The 24,319-nt window shown below is 43.2% G+C and overlaps 1 protein-coding gene and 1 pseudogene across 1 annotated transcript; both read right to left on the reverse strand.

Annotated features, from left to right (window-relative positions):
* Nucleotides 1-1,525: 1,525 nt before the first annotated feature.
* LOC139221435 (integrin beta-1-like) lies at nt 1,526-11,675 on the reverse strand (annotated as a pseudogene).
* A 3,923-nt stretch (nt 11,676-15,598) lies between these two features.
* Nucleotides 15,599-24,091, reverse strand: LOC139221437 (serine/threonine-protein kinase H1-like). The gene is made up of 3 exons (XM_070853359.1): nt 23,826-24,091; nt 22,187-22,907; nt 15,599-15,973 (listed from the first exon to the last, which is right to left on the reverse strand). The coding sequence occupies exons 1-3, from the start codon at nt 24,089-24,091 to the stop codon at nt 15,599-15,601; spliced, it is 1,362 nt and encodes a 453-aa protein (XP_070709460.1).
* Between the last annotated feature and the right edge of the window lie 228 nt (nt 24,092-24,319).

Below are 24,319 nucleotides of genomic sequence, written 5' to 3' on the forward strand. Positions count from 1 at the left end.
CTGGTCCCCCGCCCACAGAATAATAATAATAATAATAATAATAATGAGAATATTCGTGATAATAATAGTAATAATAATAATAAAAATCTATATTTTGCTGCAGGTCTGTATTAAGGTTGTGCAATCATGTAAATAGAAATTTAAAAAAAACATGCACTTGAATAAAAATCCCCTTGTGTTAAAACACATAGGCTTCCAAAAGGCAGCCACTGACAAAATTTCTTTTAGCCACTCACAGCCCAACAAGTAAGGAGATGCAGGAGCTACGGTGTTTTTCCAACATGGTTGCAGTATTTGTTATGTAACTGTCTCCAGGGCTGGTCACCTCCCTCCACCCCCCCATCTCTGCCCCTTCACATGAGTCTTGTCGCAGGGCAGGGCTCCCTCTTGCCTCTTGCCTCTGCCTCTGCCGCCTGCTCTGAAGCTGGTGATGATTGCGCGGCACATTTTTTATGATCAGACACAGATGAAAGAGAATCCAGCATAGTGGAAGCATATGGAGTCATTTTCTGTGATGATTCTCCATCACCAGCACCAGCACCAGCACCACCACTACCTCCCACCACCCACTGGCTGTTAAAGCTGCATGCACGCCTGCCCAGTGACTCTGGGGGTGGAGGAGGCATCGCTGTGATTAATATCGCTTTGCTCAACTCTCCCAGCAAGGTCATCAGCAGCCATCTGTAGGCAGTGGAAAAACCCTAATATCCATTTAGATTTGAACGTCCCATTGTTTCTCTGCGCTTACATGATCCAGCCCAGTGCACTGGCAAAGTAGCTGGCACTGGCTGCTCTTTGTAGTTGTACACTACATTGTACCATGTCACGCCTGCGGTGCTCCGTTTGATGAATTCACAGTTGTCTGTTGGAGTACAAAAGCACACCAGTAGTCTGGGATTCATATTGGTGTCTAAAATAGCATCTTCTCTGACTACAGTGAACTGTAAGCGAATGTGAAGCTGCTCCATCATTTCCAGCCAGGCGACAGTTTCTTCTCCTCTCATCTAGAGGGCAGTGGAGACCCGTGTAAAGACCTGCGTCTCCTTTGGGATTACTATGCATAATGCAGAATGCACACCTCACTATCTTCTTGCCTTCTGAGACCCAAGTTACACACAGCTGAGCCAGCCGTCAGCATATAGAGCAGATTGTCCTCGCGCAAAATATTACAGCATATGTAATTATCTTTTGCGGATGTAGATTGTTAATCTGAGGGCATTAACTTTGCACGTATCCCACAGACAAGTAACCTTGTATGAGCAGCGGTTTGTGAGGGGTTTGCTGTCTGAATGCGTGTGCGTGCAGTGCATGCAGGGAAGGGAAGGGTCAGACACTGGCAGCTCGGCGTTGCGTATTGAGATCAAAGGAGAGTAAGTCAGACATCAACATCCGTTTCCTCCCATTGCCAAAGAGGTTGGACCAACTGCTGTCAATAGTTCAGATAGAGGATGTTGTTTCATTGTGCTTCACAACGGGGACCCTGGTTGAAAAGTAGATCTCTTCCCGTAGCTGCTATCACTGCTCTTTATATTTGTGTTGTGATGGCACTCTTACAGATAGGATTGTCCCTCTGCAACACAGAGGGAACAAGTGTCATCCCATGTGGTGATTCTTAGACATTCATTTCATGTCACATACAGAAATTGGTGGTTTTAGTGATCAAGCTTGATTTATTATTTTTTCTATTGTGATTTAAAACAGAGACACAGAGGCGTACAATGCTGCATGTTTGTTTACTTGATTCAATCTGTATGTGCGGCCATTTTTAAAAACACGTTTAATGCCTTTCCTTCACTCTGATTGTATTTTCTCTGTGCCATGTTTACCACCGCGCTCTTGTTTTTCAAGTGTTGGCTGTCAAACTGTCTTTGCAGCAGTGTCACCAAGACAAATTCCTACATTTATTGTAAAGCCTCCGACTGACGGGCACTGACAGAAGTGTTTTGTTCGGGCTGGGCTCACCCTGTTCCAGCGTCTCTGCTCCAGCTCTCTCTGGAAGCGGGCAAACTCCCTGCGGTCATGGGTGCTGGTGAGTAGTTTCCATAGCAGCAACAAAGCCACACCCAGCACCACAACAGAGGCTGATAGCACTGCGGTAATCAGGATCACGTTCGGACCTGACGGGCATTCTTGAGAAACAGAGGAAGCCGTGGCTCCTTATCATATACATTCCAAAAATCTATTATTACAGATGGACTTAGTATGCTTGTTAAATCTTATGGTTCTTTTTTTGGAGAAAAAAGTGGATTAACATACACAAATCACTTAAATTAATATCAAGAAATATGATATACTTTTAACGATCAAAAAATAAGTTCTTAAAAAAAGTTCTTGCTCATTCTATTCTCTGAACAAACTTTGTGTCTGAGTTTGCATTTTGTGCTTTTATTCGATTCACCTGACATCACGAGCAAATAGGTTGTATTGAAGGGGTCTAATGTAGAAATTTCTCCGGTGACACCCTACTTTGTGATTCATTTTTATGATACGCAGAGGATCAATTTTTACATTAAGGAGAAAATCCCTGGAGCTGCTTGAACTGACTAAATGTATTGATTTGTTCTATTGTTGTGGATATATTGGTGCAGTCATGAAAAATAGAGATAATCGGATCCGCCTACCACGACAGTGGACAGAGTTCGCAGCAGGAAGTGCTCTCTGCAACCCTCTGTGTCCACATCCATGCACCTGTGCAGGCCTGGAGAGGGGCACACTGGTGCTCTGACCTACCAGAGTGAGGTTCAGGTGGACACACCTTGTCTCGCACTCTTTTGGATTCAAGCCCAGTGAAAAGCACGAGATGCATTGCCTGTGAAAGAGAATCATCAGTGTAATCATCATATATTAATCGTATATTTAGTATGAGGACAGTGAAGGAGGAGTTCTGTTGTATCCATTAAATACAGCATGCTGAGGTAATAATAAAGATGTCAGCTGTTGAGCTGCAAAACGTCCATACTACAAAACTCCCATGCTCCATTTTAAGTATTACTTTCACTAGAAAGGCCATAGTACCTGTGCAAGGTGCAGACGCTGGGGCGGGAAGGGCAAAGCTCACAAGTCGGGCCCTGCAAGCGGTTGTCATAGCAAACGCAGGTGCCACAGTTACAGTCCCCTCTGCCTGCACAAATCTGTCCATCTAGTGAGAGACAAGACTCCAAGCTGAGAGGGCACTCACACGCTCGACCACAGAACTCTGGGAGACATATACACACCCCACAGGCACACCTGCCGTGCCCTGACATAGCAAGGCATGATAAAACAGTTGCTCTTTGAATGTGTGACATACGTTATTTAACAGTGGCTGTCCATGGGCTACCCACACCTCCACACTGCAGTGCTCCGTGCTGATCACAGCTGAAATCACTGCACTCACAGACCTGCTCATAGGAAGCATGGTTGGGCTTTCTGCTGCTCTTATGACAAACACACGTCCCACGAACACACTCTCCATGTCCACTGCACGCTTCTGATTACAGCGACAAAGGTGTGAGTCAACCGCCTCACCTGACCTTGATCGTGTTCGCCCAATGTTCCAACGCTTCCCTCTTCACGACTGGAACATAACTAAATACCTGTTGCTTGACTTCCTCCTGAATAACCTGAAATTTGCTTGTTTCGCAAAATTGATGCCATCAAAGCTACTTCACCTACCAGCATGTGCCACTCTCCAGAGTGCCGTTGCCATGGCTACGCGAAGGACCACGTCCTTTTGACACTAGCACTCACATACATGGCTTAGCAGGACCTCAGTCTCTTCATTATAGCCTCAGGGCTTAATAATAACGCGGAGTGGTCTTTGTGAAGCAGTTACGCGCGCAGGTGGTGTAACGCTTACATTAAAGCTCACCTGGAGGCGAGGTGAGAATTCCTTGAGCACAGCTATAATGCCCCACTAATGAGGTAATCATAATTAGCATTACCAATGCTTCAGCTGAGAATGGCCACATGCTAAAAGCTCCACTTACACAACTTACCACACACAGAGCCAGCCACATGACTACCACCTCGTCACCTATGGAGATGTTGGATCACTTCCTCCCCAGCTTAGCATGTCTTGGCCTGCCGTCCTTACAGTGTGAAGTATAGGAGATGTGATAGCTTGCTGCTCTCCATAACAACCTCAGAGGTCAGTGCCTGCAGTCAATAGAGCAGTTAACCTCTTAAAGATGAGGAGGTGTCAACAGGCTACACATATGAGGCTAATGACCTTTGTGGGAAGGGAGTTTCTGCCTCCCTTACATTATACGCCTCAAATATTATCTGCAGGATGTTGTGAGAGTTGTTAGAAAACGTTCCGACTGCACATTTTAGGAAGATGCTTCTTAGGCCCTGCAGCAAAGCAACAATAAGATAAGATATTCCTTTATTAGTTCCACGACGGGGAAATTTACAACGTTGCAGCAGACAGGAGGAGATGTAAAAAAATATGTACGGTTTAGACAGTATAAAAATAGAAACAATATACATAGGGAGCATATAAAACAATCTTCAGCATAGATTAATGAATATGTGGGTTTTGACAGTCAATCACTGATTTGAGTGCTACTCTTTCTAGAAACCTTTTTGATACTGTAACACATGCAAATTGAGCATGGTGCCAGAGTTTGGATGCTTGAATTGGTCACAGTCAGAAATCCCCCATGAATTCAAATATAAAACCTAACTATTGGAGTCTGTTGACATTATTTATTCTTTTAATTGTTAACAAAAAGACCAAAACTAACTATGAATTGATCCGAGCAACTATTGTCTGTCTTTCCTCTGTCCAAAAAACTGCTGCACTGGGTGACGTGTTTCTTCATTACAATGCAGTTGGGCATTGTAGTTTATTTTGAATCAATACATACATCGTCCTGCTGCCCTAAATACTCACAAGAGCAACAAATCTCAAAAGAGTCCTCTACAAAGACACCATTTACTCCTGAGCAATGTTTGCTAAAAACTGCAGTGCTCGGCCTCTTTTTGGAAATTATTTTTAAATAAGTATACCAATACAATGTTAGTGTAGTTATTGTTAGTTAACAAAAAATGCAGCATATTAGCAGATTTAACCTTTTCTGTAATGTAATGTGAGGGCTACATCGTATTAAGTTTCAAATTTGATATAGTTGTACAATTAAGAGATGTGTAATTCATGATTTCCTGCATTGTAATCAGATGTAATGTTGGAAGCCTATGCAAAGAGCATGGTTCACTTGGAGCATGAAATTACATTCAAATCCATGAAGGTTTCGTGGATATAGCATATTTTTTGGGGGAAAAAGCTCTGTAAAAATAGTTAAAAGGTGAAGTCCTTTAAAGAAAGATTGCAACTGTAGTGGCACCACAGTAATGGCAGCTTCACTCCCGCCCCCCCCCTCCCTTCCCTGGTCTACAAGATAGAAAACAAGTCTTCATAGCAGCAAAAAAAACGATGAATAATGAATGAATGTATTGTCTCTGCTGTACCTCATACAAGTGTGTGACTTCTTCTGTGACAGCAAAGATGATCTGGATTTTCCTCTGCCTCAGTGTTTCGGCGATGTGAGCCACTGAAGGATGGTCCTGACAAGGAGGGAGTAAGTGCACATCCAGAATCCAATGTACATTACAGGTGAGAATATAGATGTGTAATCAGTAGTTAAGCATGCTCTCCCTCTTCCCTCTTCCCTCTATCATTGTCCCCCCCCCCCATTTCCCTCCCATCTAACAACGCTTTCTATCACTCATTTCACGCACTCTCTCTGACAGACTTTCCATTTCCTCCCAATAGATAAATAAGTACCATTCAGAGAGGCGCCTGCATCTTGCACGTCCATTTTCAGCCTTGGGTGGCCGTTTATCCAGACAGAAGTAGATTAATAATGCATCTATATTCACTCCATCTGTCAACTGCCTGGACTACAACAACAAGGTTAAGACACATAACACTCTCATGAGCCTAATGAACACACGTACACACACACACAATCACACACATGTCCAAGCACCCTCACGCACAACAGGCACCCACCTTGGCATCTATACACAAACACATGAGATTAAGAGATGAAAGCTTTGGCTTGGATTACTCCACAGACACTCCAGCTGTTTCCCACCAGGGTGTGCCTGTCAGCATCTTCTTTACTCAGGGAACTGTGCTGTTGATTCTGACCTTTAAATCACTGTCTTTGACTTCTTTCTGCAGCTGCCTGGACCTCTATTTCACTGCTAGGATTGCAGACGGGAATCAATTTAGCACGCGCTACAATATCTGGTCCATAGGATAAACACTGTATGCTCCTCAGGACCACAGCTCCCCAGTGCTTCAAACAATACACACACGGCTGTGACGACTTCTTCTGTTGGGCTAAAGCTTTGATTATTACGGCTTTGTGATATCTCATGCTAAAATTCATGGACATTTATCATTTTTTCCACATGGGAGAAGAACTTGAAAACAAACAGACAACAGCCCTGACCACCTTGAAATCATCACTATACTGTCAGCGAGCATGGAGCTGCTTACAAAGCAGACAAGTCTAAAATTATTATCCCATTAAAATTGTGTTTCTGTCCTCCTAATGAGCGAGAGTCTGATTTACTCTCCTTCAGCTGTTGTTTGCTACCATAAGCAGTGAAAGATTTGTCTAGTCTTGTTCTTTTTTATCAGGTATTGACTGAAAGGAGTAATAATTATGCCAATTTTATGCTGTGTTCAAATGCAACTGATGAGCTTGTGGTTACACCATGAGAAGTCATGTACACGACTGGCCACCACTGGTGTGTGTACGTCTCTGCCATATTGGATGGGTCAAGATCCGCTGATGTGTGTATTGAGAGACACAGACTTCATTACAAAATCAACTCTTAACCCACTAGAGATTGTGGCTAAAAGGTTAATGTTTTGGCATAGCGCTGAGTATATCCACCCCCAGTAACTGAATTCATTTCCAACTTATAACTAGTATCATGTTCAATTTCTCATAACCAAATTTCATGAAAATCAGCTTAGAAGCAAGTTAGAGTTGGTTTTGTGGAGACGTCTGCATCTCTTCAGTTTACTAGCAGGGACGTCTCATGAATAAATGTGGCATCGACACTTCTATATCTATGGCGTACATGATATGCTTGGCATTCAGGTGGTTAAATTGTGACAATACCATTTTGTGGTCGTTATTTATAGCTACAAAGCCGCAGAGGCACCGAGGCTAACAGTTAAGCAAGCTAGTAAGTGGGTAAGGTAATGTTAATGCATGGGAATATCAAAATTTAACCAAAACTATATTAATATACCATACCAAAAATATATTAACCTACCATCCACCAAATAACTAATTCCATGGCTTCTGCCATTTCTGAAATTGGCAGCATCACACCACAAATTTTTAACTTGGAGTTTTCAAAAAATTTCCATCTCCGAAATTGAAAATACCCTCAGAGTGGGAGCGTGAATCTGGACTACACAATTACACACAGTCATTTAATAAAGTGTTAATACACAAAACATTATTTCTACATGTGGATTTAAAACACTATTTAAGCTTAAACCTGAAAATTTCCTTTGGTGTTCACTTCGTTGTGCAAAGTGACACTTTCCATCGTTGGGAAATACGATGCCGCCCAATTTGCCATCTCCGGCAAAGTGGAAGCCAGCATCAATAGAAAGCACCAGCAGACGAGTCACATTCCTCCAGCCAATCTGTTCCTGCGAGTGAAGAACATCAGTCAATGAACTGCCAATTGGCAGCAAATAGAGCACCATGACTGATATAAGTATTTCTGACAGGCTTTGGAAAAGAATTACCTTTCTGCTTTTGTATGTTATCAAATGAGTAACTCTTTATGCCTTCATGCTCTTCACAGCTTAAATTCAAAACCAGTCATTATGAAATTATTAAGGTCAAATTTTCATACCTAAAGACTCATAATGATTTTAAAATACACCCAGACTGAGTGGTGCAGTTTCCCAAAGGAGGCTCAGTATTGTGAAATACCCCTCTCATCTATTGTCTGCAGTCTTTCCACTTTCCTCCACATAATGCCCTCCCAAACAAAAACAACAATCTCTGTATTGCAGTCCTCTTCCCTGCTGGGCTCCCTCGCATTACCTCACACACGGCGGCCTGCATCAGTGCATCCAGCCCCCCCCCTCCCCGGTAAATCCAGGTTACCCGAGATCCGCTGGCTCCCCACTAGCTCTGTGAAGTGGCTTCCGTTGGCAGTGAGGCTCGGGACATGGTGGTAGGTGAAGCGAGGGACACGAGGCCAGGGCTCGGTCCTCTTACAGGGGTATGTCCTTCGCAAGTGCTGATGTACGGCATCACCGTCTTGTCCACAAACAAACCAAAGCCTTTTTGGAGTGGGAACGAATAGAGGGGAGTAAGAAGTAGCATTAAGTTTTGAGAAGTGATTTTGTGACTGAAGGGTGGAAAGTGAATAACTAATGCTCTCCCTTCTCTCAAAAGCCACCAGTTGTCCTTGAGCAAAGCACTTAATCCCCAATCGCTCCAGTGGTGCTGCTCAGTGGCCAGTAGTAAGATTATGACTGTACCGGGCAGCTCCCAGGTGTGTGACTGTGTGAATGTGACACGAGGGTGTACCATAAAACGGAGTGCGGAGTTATAAAAAGTTAAGAAAAATTATGTTAGCCTACATTTCAGGCGAGAAGGAAATGGAAACGATTCTGAAGTCACTTGTCGTTTTCCTCATCTCTTCCGTGAGGTCAGTTTACAGCCTCTTGACATTGGGCAGGTCGTCCTCCATGGAGAACACTAGAGCCATCAGGTAGTGCAGGTTACTGGGTGGTCATCCACACGTTTGAACCTCACCTCAAAGCTCATAATCAAATTAGTAAATTAAAGGGATTCTATATTTTCCCGCTGATTGGTGTATGTTCCTAACTATATATTGTATATAGCAAATAATATTTAATTAAAATATAAACTTTGGACAAAAAATAACTTCTTTAAGGATTTGTTTTGTGGCTTGTTGGTTTTGGTGGGAGACTCATGACTTCAGTGTTTCCAGCACTGTTTTGACAAGTATGATCAGAATCCAAAGCCACAATACAGAGGCCATATTCAACTTGTACTCCATCTGGAAAAATGCCACATGTATAATTTTGAAATATGCCATGTATCAGTCAACGCAAAACAAATAACAGCTTGTTCACGATGACTAAGTGCCCCATATCTGCACCAGTGGTATCACATTTCGCACGGAGCCCCCCTGCTTCTGCTTGCAATCAGGACCATAAACTCAGAGGAAGCCAGGAGAACAGTGCTGTCATCCAACTGAAAGCAAAGGTGGTTTATACATGTTCTACATATACATACTGACAGTGATGCACCCACCTGGCCTGAGATGCAGCAGCACAGTCTGAGGCTGGAGTTGTGTGACCTGTCTGTTCTGCCGTTGGTGTCTCTGTTCTGTAGGGTGGAAGGTGATCTCTCGGTTCTTTAGAAGGACAGTGGAACCTCTGGGGTCCTCCAGGCGATCAAAAGGACAGCCTCTCTGCAGCAGCGCCCCGGCTGTGTCACGGCGGTCCCACACATGCCGACCCACTTCTAGAAAATTCTCTTATATAAACAGCCACTCGAAGAAAAATGATAAAAAATTAAAGATATCAAGGCGGCTAAGACTATATGACACTGCATATATTCAGCTGTATTGCAAAACAGTAATTTGCATACATTATTGTCACTAATGTAGTTAATCCCAATAACACAGAGAGGCTATGAATGTAATGATGAAAAGCAGCTTGTGTATATGTTTTTCTGTCATTGCTCACAGCACAGCTGCATCTGCCAATGTGCAAATATCTGTAATTAAAAATGACACATACAGTCAACACTTATATACGATGGCCCCTTTCAACACTTTGATGAATTTATGTTGGGACAACATAAAGCAAGCTAATATGACTGCTCGTATACAGTTAGCATAAGTCAAACATGTTTTTCAACAGATGTTATAAACACAGCAGGGACATTTGATTTTCATGAATTTAGATAATCTTTATGACCACATCGTAACAGTGTGTGCATTCCAACCATTTATATCTTGTGTATCTTGTCTGTCATTTGTTATAATGTAAACCAATAATTATGGAGACATGCCATTGCATAGTATACTTTAGTACCCTGCAATGCTAACCTGCAAATTTTTCTATACTCTCTTATTCTGTATATACTTTAAATACTTTCCAAACTCCAAACTTTAACCTGCAGATGGAAGACGCATTTTCCATCTGCAGGTCAAATTCCACTACTGTAATGTAACTCATATGGTCAAATAAATGATTGAATGTTCCTTAAACAAAGAACTAATTCACAAAGAAGTGAAATAAGTTTTCCCAATAACTCTCTGACAGAGAAATGGAACAGAAGTGATGCAGTGAGAAGCCTCTTCATGGTCCCAAACAGCGCACAGGGTTGCGCTAACAGTGATCCCTTCGAAGAACGACGCAAAGTGTGTTTCCAAGGTCACTCACCTCCTGAGCACAGCAAGCAGCCGGACACTCTCCACAGCTCCTGACCCCCCCTGCCTTTGGCATTCGTGATCAGAATGGTCTGTGGGTGGAGCACAAAACAGCAAGAAGTTGTACTTTTCATATTTGTGCAGGTGATGTTTGCTTTTCACAGTTCGGTTTTGCAAGTCAGGGTTCGCAGTGAGAGCCAAGGGAAGTTATTCTAGTTGAGATCAGTTTTTCTTCTCCTCTCACTTTTTTGGTCCTTAGCCATGCAAAAAAACCCCATCAATCATCAATGTTCATTTTGTTGTCAGTTGCCTAGCAACAATCCATGCACATTTTACCACTTGAAAACCATATATATCTTGTACTTGATCCTTCATATCAGACATACAAAATTCTGTTTGAAGGCAGTATGTGATCTGAATTGCAGCACTGGCAGTCCGGAGGCCAAGCAGACATATTGGACATCTGTGCACATCCATACTACCCAATTCACTAGAAATTCTTCCAGCCCATTTTCAGGCCACATGATGCCACAAAGTGATTTTGAATCTACGGAATCTCATTCCAGCGACAATTTATTGGCATGGAGCAGTTCTTCACCCTGAGGTTGCCAGGCAACCACTGGGGACTTCAGGAAGTTACTGCAAAAAAATAATCTAGATATTAACCTCCTGTGAACATGTTTTTTGTACAGTTTAAGAGATATATAGGCACCTTGTTATCTTTGCACAGAGCCAGGCTAGCCGTTTCCCCCTGCTTCCAGTCTTTATGCAAAGCTAAGCTAACCACCCGCTGGCTGTAGCTTCAGATTCACCGGACAGACATCCTTCTCATGTAACTGTCAACAGCAAAGCGGGTAAGCACATTTCCCAAAATGTCAGACCATTCCTTTAACTTATCTTTCGAATCCAACCAGTTTCATTTTAACAGCATGACACTCTGCTGAAACACCTCTCAGGAGTGAATACATGTCTACAAGCTCTCCCATCACGTCTGAGAGTGAGCATTTAAAATAGAGCTGCTCGCCCCAGAGGAGATGACAAGTGCAAATTTTAACTGACAAACAACTGGTGGAATCCAGGCTACAATCTAAATGAGAATTTCTGAGTAGGAAGAGTAATGAGATGGTTTACTTTTATTGCATCCTCAATGAGGAAAGTATTGACCCACCTTGTGTTCCTGTGGCGTTGTATCTGCAGCACAATAACAGGACAGCAGCAAATAGCAGGCTCATCTTCGGGAAAAAAAAGGAAAGCAATTTACTGACTAAAAATGTGGACCATTCTTTCCTCTCGAATCATTAAGGTGGAGTGGAGTTGTAATTGCTGTTTAAAGAAAATAATCTCTACACCGAGCAGCTCACAAAAGACACCAATATTTGACCTACTAGTTGTTTGGTGTATACAATAGAAATAAGAGGCACGTACCTTGAATGATTCAACTGTGTGGAGACAAACATGAAGGGAATTGGGGGAGCCTGATCTCTGGGGGAGGGACCAGATGGTTCCTTTATACGTGCTGTACAGGACATGATCTCGGGGACTCCACCACCACTCCCTCCCTCTGTTATCCTCTTTCCTATAGCAGCCACAAGTGGATCTGCCAGCTTATGTTTCAGGGTCCTGAGCAGCAAATGATCTCTTCAAGTAAGACCGAAGATAAAGAGAATAAGTCCTTGGTTTTCTGCTGAGAAAAGCTGAAGAGCAGAGAAAGACACTCTGTGCCACACTTGTCCTCATATATAGCACGGGACTGGTGTTAGAGAGCAAACGCTATCTCTGACAATTTCTGCTACGCTCTGCTTTCTCAATTGTTTGGCCTTGCTGACCACTGTATGAAACTAAAGCCTGTATGGGAAGATATTGACCCAACTGCACACAAGCTAAATGAGTTTTGAGAATGTGTTTTGCCTTACCTATGCAGGGGCATAGTCTTTAGACCTCTGCGGTCAGAGCCACTATCCCATCGCGCAAGGCAGGGGAGTCAAACAAATAATATGAGAGCTGATCTTCAGCTAATGGGCGATTTATTTGCATCCATCTGGTGGGATGCCAGTTTTATCCCACAGAGGAGTTATTTCCTAGAGCTATGTGGAAACAAAGTGCCCAGTGATCACATATCATCACACACTAAAATAATAGAGAGGGATTATCTGCAGTATTCTATTAAAGACTGGAAGAAAATATGCAGTGTGCTTTCCTCAAGATCAAGCAGCTTTCACTGCCCACTCCAAACCCACAGAAACTGCAGAAAACAATGGAATTAGTCACTGTGCAGAAATGAGATGGACAATACATCGAAGCGACGGTTTGTTATTCCCTTTTGAAAGATAATGGCGCTGAGAATTAAATGATAATCGTTAAAAAAAAGACCACTTTCCATTAGGGCTGACTTCTATTTGGTTTAATTCAATTCAAATATCTTTATCAGTCAGTGAGTGGAACTTTGTTTGCAGACAGAGTTTAGAATAAAAATGCTCGACAAATCACCTCGTCCTCGAACCATGCAGCCAACTATCACTTGATAACACCAGATACAGAGTCACTTGCACAACACAATTCAAACAATTCAGCCAAAAATATAAAAGTTTTTCCCCCGGCCACATGAGGCCATGCCATCCTACGTTCAAGAAGTCACTATGACTCATTTCAGAGCAGAATATGGAGCTCTCATCAAAGCACAAAGACAGAAGACCACGCACTGTTAACTCTGGCAATTTAAGGAGATTTCCTCTTTGCCCACTAACATCCTACTTTTAGGATGGTGCTCTCTGTATTTTCACTTCCAAAATGCACCAGCAGTTCTCATCTCCTTCCCAAAGGGACATTGATCTCAGGTCACTGAGAATGGGCAGCCACTGAAAGGCATTAACAACTCTCCAATGTTCCCTTTTGGAGAAATAATGCATGAGCATCCTACAAATGACGACATCCATAGTCACAATTTAGAAAAGAACAAAATAGAGGCTTTTAGCGCTTTACTATTCTGTGAAAATCCAGCATTTGTTCTTATTAGTAGACTAATTAGTCATTTTTAGGCAGTTTCCCACAAAAAAAAACAACAACTCGAAGTCCATTTACTCACTTTTTCTGTTTTTTCTTTCGTTTACACCTCACGGTCTTCATTAGCAGATGTGCTAACCCTGTGAGATGTAACTGAAAGCTCAAAGCACAAGTAAAAACTTGCTGGTTGTAATGATTCCAAGGCCAAACATGACTTTTTCTGTTTTGTCTGCATTTTGCAGTCTTCCGCTAAAGCTCAAGCAAAAGCAAGTGGACCCTGAGTTAAGATATGCTTCAACAAACTAGAAAATCTGTCTGAATACTAATACGTGGACCTTTGGTTAAGATATTTTTGTCAAACCATAGGTCATGCATATAGACTGTATAAAAGAAGTGAACATAATCCCAGTGACGTCACCCAGTGGTTTGTGGGATTGGCATTTTGTCCATCGCTATCTTGTTTCTGAAACCAGACGTGATGTTCATTTTGCTGCATCTGATTGGCTAGGATTAAGCATGGCCCACCTGATTGATCAGTCACAAGATAATCCTGCCCTAAAGGATACCCTGCTTTATCGCATCGTATCGCATCGTATCGTATCGTATCGTATCGTATCGTATCGCATCGTATTTTACTCTAAATGGAACCATAATACGCTAAATGTACATCCTGCTGTATTGAAGAAGACTTGGAAGTAATGATTGAGACCATAAACTTCTTGGGAAAATGTTTGCTGAGATCAAACTGAAAAATAAGAGTTGTTTTCTCACAGACTACAATTGGACCTCTTTTTGGAGCCAATGGAGTCGCTCCCTGCTGACCCCTAGAAAGAAAACAAGCACTTCTGCATTGGAATTTATTCAATAATTTAGACAATACATTTGTATCTGAGGCTCAACAAACATCAGAAATACTCTAAAAAAGTGAAACATTTTATTTTGTTGGTAGAGCAGAACACAACCGTGCTTCATCTCACTTTTTAAAAAGTGTCTCATTACCCTCTCTTATGAGATACTGCACAAAACATCTATGCATTAGAGTTAATCCCTAAAGGGAAAGGGAAATATAGAATATTCAATGACAGTTCCACTTTTATTGTCTTTTTTCATGAGGTTTATATTTCTTTTGTCTCCTTCCAATATTTGTCTTGGTTAAATCTGTCTTGCATTCAGATATTATATATCGCTGTGTGTAGATCTAATACATGATTCATCATTTGCAACCAAAAGCTTTAATAATGAATGATTAAAACAAGAAAATGGGAGAGTAAACGTTATTGTCAATTATGTTTTGCATCCTACTTGAAGTTTAATGCACTTTCGGAACTTGATGCATTCTAGTTTTACCATTTTAATTTAAAAGTCTTCACTGGAAGAAAGGGTTATTTGGAAAATGCTGTTGTTTACAGCTTACATAATGCTTGGGGGAGAGGCGAGAGCTCTTTAAACCCAGAGCTTCATTTTAACTTGATAGAGGCCTGTCACCAAATATCTGCTTTGTGCTTTCAATAGTTACACAGGACTGTGGGCGCTGCTATGTAGGAGTGACAACAAAAGAAAAGACTACAGCTTATTTGCTTCTTTCTGATGCAAAATGTTAAACATGCTAATCTCCTGGCTGTTTGTTGGTGAGGAGTTCAAATTCTATTTTAAAAGAGACAAAAGATCAGAGCAGATGAAACAAGTTTTCTTCTACTCTTACCCAGTCCTCACTAAGATTAGCTTCCATTTCTCAAATGACGAATTTCTCATCTGTGGAGTGAACCTCTTCACTGGCAGGTAATGCAATGACTCATAATGATCTAGATGAGACCTTGAACCCATTAGTCTGAGCTGTGTGAATAACCAGGGGCGAGAGACCTTGTGGAGGTGGACAGCTCTGCCTCAGTAGAAGCCTGGACCTCAAAACTGAAGGATATTATTCACTAACAGCTTAAGCCAACCGCACGAAATAAATTGAGGATGGAAGTCTTGGGGGAGCCTGGGTTCCTGCTTGGAGTCCAGAGAAGGGAGGAAACTTTCTTTTTTGTCACTACACCTGTGCCAAACACATTTTGTCTCCCTGTTTTCAGCTCTGAGGTTTGTGATTGTAACACACACTGAGCGGGGCCAGCTGGTTCCATCCTCTCATTAGCCTTCTCATGAATCAGGTGCTTCAGCTGGATGGTGATATTGGGACAGGAGCCCTCTGGCTGGATGTTATGTGGCTCTCTGAGGCTGAGTGTGTCCAGATGCCCTGCCTTGCTGCTGCTCTTGGTCTTTCTCCACTGACATTAGCCTTCCCAGGCTCACACTTGTTGGAGTCGCCAGAGCTCGCGGTACTGCTCGGGCACCGGGAGGAGCTGCGTGATGTCCGTTGCCTCAGGTTCTGGGAAATAGATCGATGGAGGTTCCTCATGGAGGAGCTGGCTGCCATGGTGATGACCCAGGGGTGATGGATGGCATGGTTGGCCGTCAGGCGCGTGGTCGGGTCCAGTAACAGCAGGCGCTGGATAAAGTCCTTCGCCAGGTCGGACACTGAGGGCCAAGGCTGTGGAACAGAAGAAGCAGAGCAGAGTGATAGCAATCAGTGTCAATATAAAAACACTCACCCCCAGAAGATGTCAATTCAATGTACACACACACAGACACTCGGGAACCCCGCAGTCCCCTAAGCAGTGGCTGGGTATCTAGAAGAGGTGCCTGCACAGATTGAAAGCCTCTTCAAAGCAGGAGGTAAGATTTCATTCTAACAAAGCAATAAAACTATGATCCCTGCGCTCTGCAGGCCTAACAAGCAGAACTAAACTCAAAGGAAAGCTAAATGTCACTGGGCAGAGTGAAGCAGCAGCCTTGGCTGAAAGAATACGAAGGCTGGGAGGTAGGACAGGCCCTGCCGTATGTGTTGGATGTGGGTGTGTGTTTATTCTTTGCCTGCATTAGCTTCACAATAAAGGCGCCACAGATGAGCCTCACTGGGATCTTTTGCTCTTTGTTAATTCAAATAGCAAATCATCTCCCTTGTCATGACCCAAGTTGACATTCAAGAATGCTTTGAAATCTGCCATCCCATCTTTCCAGTGGGAGAGAAGACCTCAGAATGATTATTATAATTCAGAATCAGTAAATTATTCATCATCGGCTTTGGTTCTTTGTCACAAAACACTGTAGAGGCCTGTTTCAGGATACTGATGACCTTTGTGCTTCCATCTTATTTTAAAGTAAATATTACTGATTGACATTGAATTCAATTGATACGGAAGATTACAAGACGGCAGAAGACACCTGATTGGGCCACAACACAATAACCTTTAGCGGTGTCAGAAGGCAAACTTGTTCTCTTTCTCTGCATCAGTGTTCGACCAAACCTGCTCCCAGTGGCCCACTGACCTACTTGTTTTTAATGTTTCCCTGCTCCAGCACACCTGCTTTAAATGATCAGCTCATCATTGAGCTCTACAGAAGCCTGATAACAACCCATCCATTGATATCATGTGTGTTTGAACAGAGCAGGGGTTTGGGAAGAGCTGTTCTTCATGATATTTAGTATGGATTGTTTGAATGAAGTCAGGTAATGTTAAGCATAATTCAGGGACTACTTCCTTAATCACTTCTATTTCACTGTCTTGTCTTTAAGATGCAAAAATGACTCACCAATTAGCTCAAATATTCTCCACCGTGTCTGGCAGAGGAGAATAAAAGCTAAATACAGTCAAATCTGTGTGTGCAAAATTCGCTCAACCTCGCACAGACTAAATCTCACTCTTTAGGGAGGTCTCGCTCTCCATTTTAATCCTGAAATGCATTTCTCTCCTCCTTTTTTTGTCTCTCGCCGAGTAATGACAATTAATCAAGCATGAAATTGACAATCGCGAGACTGTTGCCGGTGAGAGGAATTCAAAGAAGCAGGGGCTGGCTTATTCTCACAGTGCACTGACTGGAGAGAAGTGTGTGTGTGCGAGCACAGAGCAGGGTGCAGAGCCGCCTGCTGAACGAGTCATAAAAACGCTTCTCACTCAAACTTTCCTCTCATTGTGTTGTTATTTCACACCTGAGAGGTGGGCAGAGTGACACTCGGTTTCCTTGGGAAGGAGAGAAGGTGTTTGATTGAGCTCCCACGACTAACAAGCCTGACTTTCCTCTTCATCTAACTGGTGATTCAGTGAGGTTCCTTATTACTGTGCCATGAAACACACATTTGATAGCGGCCATGGCTAGCAGATGCCTTTTGTCCTGGCTCTGAAATGATGGGAATGCTTGAGTTAAATGCATGCTGGCTACATAAAAGAGTTGCTGAAGCCTTCAGTAGGTGGGAAGGATGCAGGGGAAAAAATCTTTGAACAGGTAACAAAAGCTTACCTCCTTCCTGCTATCAACAGACGAAACTGCGTTGTTTTCTTGCAACGAAGCCACCTGAAGGAAGTTTATCTCCCTTATTTTGAGCATTTTTCACGTCAGAATACACAAAAGGCTTTATTGTGTCTGGAGGAAGGGGGCAAGAGATGAGGTGTTATACATCACTGTTGAGCTCGATGAAGAGGCGGGAGAGAGGGGAGATAAGTGGAGTCCAGATATGGCAAAAGCAGTGGAGAAACCTACAGGGCTTGGTTTATTGAACAACATCTTGTTAGAATGAATGAGAAGCTCCGCCGACTGTGTTTGCCGCGTGCTACATCTTTACTTGACAGAAGCAGTATAATTGCAACAAATGAAGAAAACGCTAGAAGGTTGGATTACGCTAATGTGATCACGAGGATAATACACTTTTGAGTAATGAACTGCACCACATGAGAGTCTCTGCCTCGCAATTGAGTCAAATCTGATTCATCTGGCAGCATTTCCTGAGAAACAAAGCCAAGTTTAAATATGCCACATCATAATGAGCCCAACTGGGGAAGGTGGCCTGTTGCTAATTCAGGTGAAAGTCTCAGCTAAACCACAGTAATCAAAATATCAATACCCGGATGCAGGAGAGATTGGACTGTCATGTACAATAGACTGTGGCCAAGTGGAGGCTGGATTTGTTCACATGCTGCTCACTAGGGGGCAGACTGGGCTAACCATTACCCAGATTGCCCTGCTGCTGAGAGATGCAGATGTTTGGGTTGGGTCAGGAAAGTGTGTCTTCAATAAAACAGCAGCAGAATGCAGAGGAGGTTACTAAGCTGCTGTCTGAACTAAAGCAAGGATTTGTGCTTTACATACAAAATGCTGCCATGACATGAGGACACACACACACACACACACACACACACACACACAGAAATCCACTTACACGATCACGCGCACCAGATGAGATGAAATGGCCTGATTCCATGTGAGGGAAGCGCTCAGTCCGACGTGCAGCAAACGGATTGAGTGATAAGGTGTGAAAAGCCCCCGAGGCTACACCCGCTCTTCCTCTCTCCCGCTCGTCCTCTGCCCCCACCTTTCTTTTCCCTCCGATGTCCTCCACCCTGCCATCCATCCCCGACTCCCCCACCCTCCCCAACTTCCCTGCTCCCTCCCCCTGTTGAGTGAACACATCAGTGTGAGTCTGCACTACAGGTCTTTAGGCCAGGGGCTGTTGCACCCGTGGGGGGAATGTATGCACGGTGTGTGTGTGTGTGTGTGTTGCTCACACTGTAGGGAAGGGGTGGGGGATGCCGGGGAGACAGAGGGACCTGGTTCGTGGGCAGGTGCCGGGGGCCATTTGTATTTCTAAGTGAATCACACCTCAATCTTACTCAAACCCCCAGCCCACCCACACTCTCACACTCTCTCTCTCTCTCTCTCTCTCTCTCTCTCTCTCTCACACACACACATACACATTTACTGCATCTCCCCATTCTGCTTCAATAAACACAAAAGGTTACTGATACTCTGGGAACAATGTTTGCACTGTAATTGCAGCCCTCGAGTATTAATTTGCATAGCAAAGAAGAAGAGTACGTTTCAAAATATCGGTACGTCCATCTGGAAAATTGATGAATAATGAGAGGGTTAATCCTTTTTCATCACTCTGTTGAATACTTATTTCTGATTGCAGTCTGCTGCTGATGAATAACAAACTGATGACTAACATGACTGTGCAACTTATTGACCTAAATAGTAATATAGCAATTTGTTAATAAGTGGACATAGTTCAAAGGGGATTCATAAAAATAGATTGACAGACAGCTAGAAAACAGTGGACTTTATAAACATATAAAGGAATATACGTATATTTAATATATAATGGGAAATTACTTTCCTATTATGTTTAGCAAAGCTCACCTCATTTATGGCTCCTTGTTGCACCAAATTGTGCCAACTTGCCGACCTCTTTCTTGAAGGATCTTCATAATCTTTTTAAAGGCTCTCTTGGCACTCTGACTGCAATTTCTGGGCTTATGACCGTTTTCACTGTGGACGATTTTGACCCATCAGTGTAGGATAAGCATTTATAAGCAATCAAATTAATGAGGGCTGAATTCCATTTGGCTGCTTTAGTTTCAGGGTTGAGGTATTGTGCATGCTGGCTCACTGTCACACTCACTTGAACAGAACGGAGCCACCATTACTGTTATTGATAACACCCGTGCTTTCCTTACTATGACAAAGTCAACACGTCTGCTGTGCCTAGTTTTATCGACATCTTTGGTCAAGAAGAAAGTAGTTGTTTTGATTCATTCGAAAACCTGAGCCTCACTGGGCTTGTTTATGTTGCTATACATGCAGTTCTATTATGCCACAAAATGTGATCATTCCTCCCCATGCTGTGGAAGGCATCATGCACATAGTGCAGGTCTCTGTGTCACTTTCTACAACTGGTGGACGGCTCATTTCAAATGAAACTCTTCAAGTCAAGTTTAATATGTGGGGGGAATTGCTGAGGCTGTTGAAACTGTTCTTGTCCCAAAGACAAGCACCCTTCTGGATGACATGAAGAACCCTTGTGATGGCAGAGACCCACATTTTGTGAACACTTGTGAACCTTCATCACACATTACAGCATTATAATCTATGTGTGTGCCTGAGTGTTGTCAGTCTATCAGAGAGGGTGGATACTTGCACATGATAGAGAATAAGTGTCTTGTCAACGTGGGAATTTGATTGATGGCTGATCTGTCAAGCCCTGGACGCCTACTCAGCCATGTATGATGTCTTCATATTGTCATCATATGATATTACAGATTGATGTCTTTGCTGCCTCTCGGTGCGCTGTGAGGTACGATACATAAGAAACTATAAAATGTGGTTTTCAGCTTTGTTCCTAAGGATTTTGCTCCACCAGTGTGGCCTACATATAAGCTGCATTGAAAGCTACCATGAAAACGTGAAATAAGCCCTTGCATAAACTCTAGAAGGATTTTGCACTATTGTTCAGTTGGTGGTCAGTGCAGCGGTAAACACAGGGATAATAGTCCAGGGCCTATGTATGGGAGCCTCTTGTATGCCAGACTAAAATGTCAGACCGCATCCCTGAGAATCAGGCCAGGCTTAAAGCCCAGTGAATAATCCAGCCTTGGGTGTAATCAGCGTGAAAGAACAAGCCCAAACTCACCACTGAGCTCGACAGAATAGGCTGTTAAAAATACCCACTTCAGTTGTATGACAGAGGAAAGGAGAAAAAAAAACATGCAGGGCCGACTTTCCCCCATTTCAAAGTATCCTCAGAGAGCCAAACGTGAGACACCACAACAAACTTTCACATATCCGATCTTGTACGTTACGATGTTGCAGAGGAAGTGATGAAGGCGAGGAGAAGTTCACCTGCACGTGCTTAGTTGAAATCTTTCTACTTATACCAGGCAAGGACGTAATAATGCAGCTACTTCAACGAGTTCTAATATCATAATGATTAAGGTGTGAATCATTCATGTGCAGGAAGTAGATGTAACCCAGCCACATGAGAACAGATGTGCTGCTGGAGTGTTACCAGGATATGATAATCGCACAAAGCAGGCACAAAGCAGGCATGTCATACACAATAAACCAGATTGTGTTGCGGGGAGGCCAAATGTCAAAATGGAAACTGCAGATGGGAGTTTCACATTTTTGCTGGAATCAGAAATAGTCTCAGTCATTGGGTTAAACCTCAGCCAGCTAAAGAATTACAACTTGTCAAAGAACTACAGATTTTCTGGGTAAACTGTGTTCCTGAGCCTCTGATTGATAGAAAAAGTTCACAAAGTTTCTATTTTAACTTCATGTCCACACCAGCTTTGTGCCAGGACTGTCAAAACAGCTTCACTAGAAGCAGGGGTCAATTCTACATTATGGGAAGGCATCTGTAATTGCTATGAGAATGACACCTTCCACCTCTTCTATAAGAGAATATTCCTTAGAAATTGAATTGTATGGATCTGCTGCATGAACCGGTGTTCACTTTTCAAACTGGCTACTAACTTTCTCTCTTTGTAAGCACAGCCATTCAACATTAAAACACTTTTTTAGGGACATACATAAATGTTTGTGTGAAGATACTGAAATGCAACAAGTAGCACCACACTAGACAAAATAAACTAGAAAACCATGAGCTGTTCCCCGGGAAAAATCTATGTAGTTGGTGCAACAGGTAAAACTTTTTATTGCTATTGTATATAAATCTATATAAAGTATTCTATGGTTCCATGGCCACACACTAACCCAACATCTGCACCCTTAGTTTCTGCCTTGCTGCACATATGACACACTAACATTGGCACTGGATATAAATCAGAATTGTCCAATATACATACATATAAATACATTCTTTACATAACTAAACTCCAACATGCAATGAAAAGCCCAGTGAACTCACATCTCCATGGAAGCTGTATCTTCCTCTCACAATGGATCTGTAGAGCCGCGTGCGACTGTCATCCTCAAATGGCATGGATCCACTTAGCACAATGTAGGTGATCACCCCCAGGGCCCACATGTCCACTCCACAGGAATATTGTCTCCTCAGCAGTACCTCGGGGGCCATGTACTCAGGAGTTCCACAGGTGGTTCTGAGGGACCAAGTCCCGTCTGCTCCGGTATGATCTCCCCTGTCGCTTCTCTCAGGGCCAGAAACCTCAGACCCTGTGCTGCCGGTGCTGGCCAGTCCAAAGTCAGTCACCAGCAGCCTGGAGTCGGCCCCAGGGTGGTAATATAGAATATTCTCAGGCTTCAAGTCTCTGTGGGTGATACCCAGATTGTGCAGGTACCCCACCCCAGCCAGCACCATCCGGAGGGCCTGGGTAGCGTCCCGCTCTGTGAAGTGGCCCCTGCTGACGACACGGTCCAGCAGCTCCCCACCTGTGGCCAGTTCCAGCACCATGTAAACCCGCTGTGGAAACTGAAACACCTCGATCAGCTGAATCACATTAGAGTGGCTCACCCTCTGCAGCACCGCCAGCTCTGAGGAGCACACCTCACGGCCCTCTGGGGCCTCCACTTCCATCATTTTTATAGCAAAGGGCTGGCGAGTCGCCCTGTGCTCCACGCGCACAACGCGGCTGAAGCTCCCTCGGCCGATCAGTGCCTTGATGTCGTATCTGACAGGGCAGACGGAGAATGATGACTCATTACAGCATAACTAACTCATGGTACACTGTTGCAAAGCACTCAACGTCTCTCACTGCAGATGCTGCCGTGATGTATGGCAACATATCTGCATGTTGTATAGCCTCCTGCAGCAGTGTGGACCAGGCAAATTCACATATACATACATATTTGCAATTACTTTGATTTAGATCCCAGATGGACAAGGCAATACTTCATATAAGTGATACTGATCAGATGTAGAGAAAGATATGCGCCTTCCTTAAAGACGTTCATTTCCTTGCTTTAATAGATTCTACGCTTCCATCTGACAAGAACAGGAAGGCAGTCTTCAGGTGTTACAAGGCTTTGTCCTCTCAAATGAATGTCTTCTGTTACTGCTAGTACATTGTTTTGCATGAAGGTTAGTGGCAGGCTGGGCAGACTGAGAAAGCTGGTGACTTGAGGAGGCTCCTGTGATCAATGTGAATGCCCTTAAATAGTCATTTCACCTTGTGCTGAACTGCAAATCATCTATTTTTTAAATACATGTTCAAAACTGGTTACTAACAGGACTGAGTTAACATGACGTGTTCACAAATTCAGCCTCTGTCTTTCAGCAAGTCTTTTTTCACAGTAAGCTACTTGAAATTTAAAAGACAAACGCAGTTACTAGCAGTTCAAGTATCATTAGACCTGTTTTTGTCCCCAAATATTCACAGTGATGTTGGAACAAAATGCAATTTACACACAGTTTAACTATAAAAACAAGCTATCTTATACTGTGATACTGGATTTAAGAACAATTGAGTGTCAAAAAGTAGCTAGACTTTTATTTGAAATGATCACAGCTTTTTTCCCCTTTAAAATGCATTTCAACACTATATATTAGTATATTTTGTGTGTGAATCCACACTATTATTATCATTTACCTTGCTGTCACACGTGGATCAAACTTGTCCGTGTACTTGGCAAATTTGTCCTGGCGTCGTCCATCTCTGAGTGTCTGCTGGTGGCTGCTTGATGCTGGTTGAAGAGTCTTAACGTTGGTGGAAAACCATGGACCTCTTTGCTTCTCCGTGCACTTCTGTGGCTCATCATCATCATGTGCTTTACCAAAGGCTACGAGTGATTGCACTACACTTACATAACCCTTCTTGGACGCCTCAGGCAGCACCTTACTGTTCCCACAGCCCATCACTCAGAGGCAACAAGCCATCGCCACAGAGGGAACGGAAAAGAACTGCATTTGCTGTAAAGTGAAAGTAGCCTGGAAATATGACCGCAAGCCTACATTGCAGCAGCTTGTTTCTGCCAAGGCGTTTTAGGCAGGTGTTGCTTGATGTATGTTAACAGCAGGCTCCACCTACCAAGCACATCGGAGGCCAGCAGGTGTGCGAATGAACCCTCTCACTCACTTACGTGG

This window comes from Pempheris klunzingeri, chromosome 21 (genome assembly GCF_042242105.1).
Source record: "Pempheris klunzingeri isolate RE-2024b chromosome 21, fPemKlu1.hap1, whole genome shotgun sequence".
Classification (NCBI taxonomy): Eukaryota; Metazoa; Chordata; class Actinopteri; order Acropomatiformes; family Pempheridae; genus Pempheris; species Pempheris klunzingeri.

Bases quoted from the DNA above. Each gene is read 5' to 3' on its own strand.
- LOC139221437 (XM_070853359.1), bottom strand. From the start codon at position 24,091: ATGGGCTGTGGGAACAGTAAGGTGCTGCCTGAGGCGTCCAAGAAGGGT. The intron at 22,908-23,825 runs GTAAATGATAAT...CTGCCCTGTCAG, and splicing joins GATCCACGTGTGACAGCAAG to ATACGACATCAAGGCACTGA. The intron at 15,974-22,186 runs GTGAGTTCACTG...TCTGTTCCACAG, and splicing joins GATACAGCTTCCATGGAGAT to CCTTGGCCCTCAGTGTCCGA.